The sequence below is a fragment of the Bidens hawaiensis genome, unplaced genomic scaffold, assembly GCF_021521415.1.
Source record: "Bidens hawaiensis isolate Kalapana, Puna unplaced genomic scaffold, B.hawaiensis_p1.1 tig00004101_1, whole genome shotgun sequence".
Classification (NCBI taxonomy): domain Eukaryota; kingdom Viridiplantae; phylum Streptophyta; class Magnoliopsida; order Asterales; family Asteraceae; genus Bidens; species Bidens hawaiensis.
The window spans coordinates 1,399,504-1,403,203 of record NW_027491241.1 but is presented as its reverse complement, the minus strand read 5'-3'; the positions used below and the strand labels follow the sequence as shown (position 1 = coordinate 1,403,203).

General features: G+C 35.5%; 1 protein-coding gene across 1 annotated transcript; it reads left to right on the top strand.

The window, feature by feature from the left end:
* Positions 1-1,076: 1,076 nt before the first annotated feature.
* Positions 1,077-3,392, top strand: LOC143625332 (uncharacterized). Its single transcript, XM_077095694.1, has 2 exons — positions 1,077-1,724; positions 3,364-3,392. Exons 1-2 carry the CDS (start codon positions 1,184-1,186, stop codon positions 3,390-3,392), a joined length of 570 nt encoding a protein of 189 aa, XP_076951809.1. The 5' UTR covers positions 1,077-1,183.
* The last annotated feature ends 308 nt before the right edge of the window (positions 3,393-3,700 follow it).

The following is a 3,700-nucleotide window of genomic DNA, read 5'->3' as shown; positions in this document are numbered from 1 at the left end:
TTTAGGTATGTGATTTAAAATGAATTGCAGCAGTTGATTATATGTCTAGAAGAAAGAATAAGCTATCTTATGACATGGCCCACGACATAATATGAACCATTGATAGAAAAATATATTAAGCGATTTAGGTTTATTCTTTTTGTTCTCACAATAATTTAGTCTTCTCAAGTGAGCCTCTTCCAACTTATCTATATTAATAGGGTTGTAACCGAACCAAACGAACGTGAACAATGCATGTTCGTGTTCGCTTATTCCGGAACATTAAACGAACAAGGTTTTCTTGTTTGTGTCTTCGTTAAGAAAATGAGCGTGCTCGTTTATATAATGACTTCTAGAAGGTTTCTTTCTTGCCTTGGTATACTAGAACCGAATAGGAAATACGAATGCTTGTATGATAATAACTATCAGATTTTTGGACCGGTTTTCTTCAGTTCGGTTTTTGGTAGTTCTATATGTGATTTGAAATGAATTTCAACAGTTGGTTATATGTCTAGATGCAGGAATAGGCAAATTTGGTATATTTGAGTTTGTGTTTTCTTTAGATAAGATAATCACTGAAATACCAATGATAATTCTACAGAGTAGATACCTTTTCTGCCTACTGCTTTTTTAAGCTGCAACTTATCAGTTAGTTTGATAGCTGGAAACAAATATAAAACAAAGCAATGGGTTCCAGGTTCAGCTATATGCCTGTTGATCAGAGCTGGTTGATAAGAAGAGTAAAACTGTTAATAACTTAATATGCTTCACAAGTATGTGTCACTTTTATTTTGATATTTATATAAAAAAATAAATAATTCTATTTTATAGGATTTTCACACATCTTCTCAGTACATGGGACACACTTTTTTGTTTCAGATGAATTGCTTTTAGCGCCTTTCATTAAGAACTTGCACCTTCGGCCTTTGTTAGTCTAGTAACGAAACTCTGTTGATATGCAATTCTAAAAGAACAACGGTATAAATTGGTAGTGGGAATCATTTTCATGTATGTTTGTTATTTTCTTGGCAGTTGAAAAATATTACAAAAGCAAAAAGCTAGTGTTACATGTTCTCATCAATTCTATTCATGCTACATGTAGGTCCTGTTCATGCTCGGTTAGTCGGTAGTGCCTAAAATATGTGAATAACCGAAATTCTCGCCCAACGATTTACTCAATACTATTTAGACTGTCACAACCTCCATGTCAGAAACGATTTCAGATAAAGTGAATACATCAACAACTCTAGAAGAATTACAAAAACCGCAACCTTTCGATGTCAAGATTTTGGGAATGTCGGTTGCTTCAATTATCCCTTTCGCCAATAAAATCAAAATGCCAACTTTTTTAAACAAAAAGCTAAAGAAACACGCGCAACGACGCCGGTACAATCTTTCTAAACCGGGTTTGACTTATTCCGCTGTTCGGTTCAGGCCGTATGTGTGTAAGGTTCCGTGGCACACGGGCCCACGTGCGATTTTATCCCAGTTTTTCCCACGATACGGGCATTACTGTGGACCGAACTGGTCGAGTGGGAAAGATGGCGGGTCCCTACTTTGGGATAAACGGCCGATTGATTGGTTGGATTATTGTTGTTATTGTCATGATATGGGTTATGATACTCATGATCAAGCTGAGCTTTTGAAGGCTGACCTGGCATTTCTCGAGTGTTTGGAGAGGCCCCACATGGCTACTAAAGGGGATGCTAGGGTTGCTCAACTTTACAAGACAATGTGCATATCAGGTTTGTTTGTTTATCCACTCTAAACGAACAATAACCGAGCGAATGATTGAACACGAACAATTAAACGAACTTTATTTGTTAAGAAAATGAGTGTGTTTGTGTTCGTTCGTTAGCAGCATAAACGAATGGTTCATGAACGTAATGAATACAAACGAACGAACGAACATAATTGAGCAAACACTGATTAGAAGTGAATCTGAACATCAATATACTTGGCTAAAAAAGTAATAAAACTAGACTAAATTGTAATTGGTGATATTTTAATTTCATAAGACTAGGTTTAATTGTGATAAGACTTAAAATTTTTTAGTAGTATACAAATGAACAAACCTAAGCGAACAAACATAAACGAAAGTTCACGAACAAACATGAACGAACGAGTCATGTTTTTGTGTTCGTTCGTTTAACTAAATGAACGAAAAGTGTTGTTTGTGTGTTTATCAAATAAACAAACTTCCTGCTAAACTGTTCACTGAACGTTCGGTTCGTTTACAGGTGTAGTCATATTGGTCAAACTTACCGGTCCCTACATTATTAGTTAATATTCCCTCCATTAATCACGAATACTTGACTTTAGGCCATAATAGGATATAATAGAGATGGAAATTAGGTGGGTCAAGGGGATTAACAGGCCTGAGAAGTACCATTCAAACGACCAAGTAGAGGTGTTAAGTGTTAACCAAGCCAAACAGGAGTGTAAACGAGTAAAGCTCAAGCTTGGTGGAGCTTGGGCTTGGCTCGTTTAACTTACAAGTTTCAAGCTTTATTTCTGAAGTTAGAGCTCGGCTCGTGAGTGGGTTTTTAATGCTCGAGCTCGTTTATTATTTTATAGTAGTTTATATACTTTTTAAAAAAATATATATATATATTTATAATTAAAAATCTTATGTATACATATACATAATATATATTATTTAGTTATTTCTATCATATTATTATTATATGTAATTATTTTGGTATAAATATGCTCTTTATATATTAAATAAAATTTATATAAATAAAGTCTCTATTAGGCTCGTGATCCAACTCGAGCTCGATTAGTGAAACTAGACCTGGAGCTCGTTAGTTAAAACATGTTGAGGGGCAAGCTTGTTTAAACTAGGCTCGATTCGAGCTTTAAGCGAGTTGATCTCGAGTAGCTCATGAGCTGTTTGGCTTGATCACACCCCTAGTGCCAAGCCTAAGTGTGGCTATTATATATTAAATATTTTGATAATTTTGTATATAGAATTATAAATGCTTATTAATTACAATTATAGTTTAGTATATGTAGCAAATGTGTTGTTCTAAGTTTGTTATAAACTTATACATAATAATATTAATTATGTAGTCGTATCTTTATTAATTCTAATAAAATTATTATATTTATATAAACAATAGGCTTGTTTATTGTCACAAACATAGTCAAGTCGGGTATGTGATGCTCGTGCTTGTTTATAAGATGAGCTCCAATTTAGGTGAAGCTTGGGCTCAAGCTCATTTAAGCCCGGCTCATTTCGAGCTTTTAGTGAGCCAACCTCGAGTAGCTCACAAGCAGCTTGACTCGGCTCGTTTACACCTCTACACCCAAGTTAAGTTAGTACCGTCTGTTTATTTGTGGCAATAATAATGGTTAACTAACTAACTAAATATGATACAGGTTTGAGAAGTATACTGATACCGTACTGAAGAAACACTAACCGGACCCCGGGCAGATTACGGGTAACCTGGGGGTTAGATAGATGTTTCCCACGAGGGGTTAGACCCGGCAAAGATGGTTCTTCTGATAACCTGCAAAACAGACACCGTGAGCTTGTCACTGAGAAGGGGGGGGGGTTCCTCCTTGTGACCACCCTCCGGCGTGAGAATCAGACTAGATTGCTCTTTAAATATAAATGTATATTAAGAGATTGCTAGAGCAGATATCAGGTATAATATGATGATAATGTGATAAGATGAGATGATCATACCATTTGTGGTATTTATAGCCGAAGGTA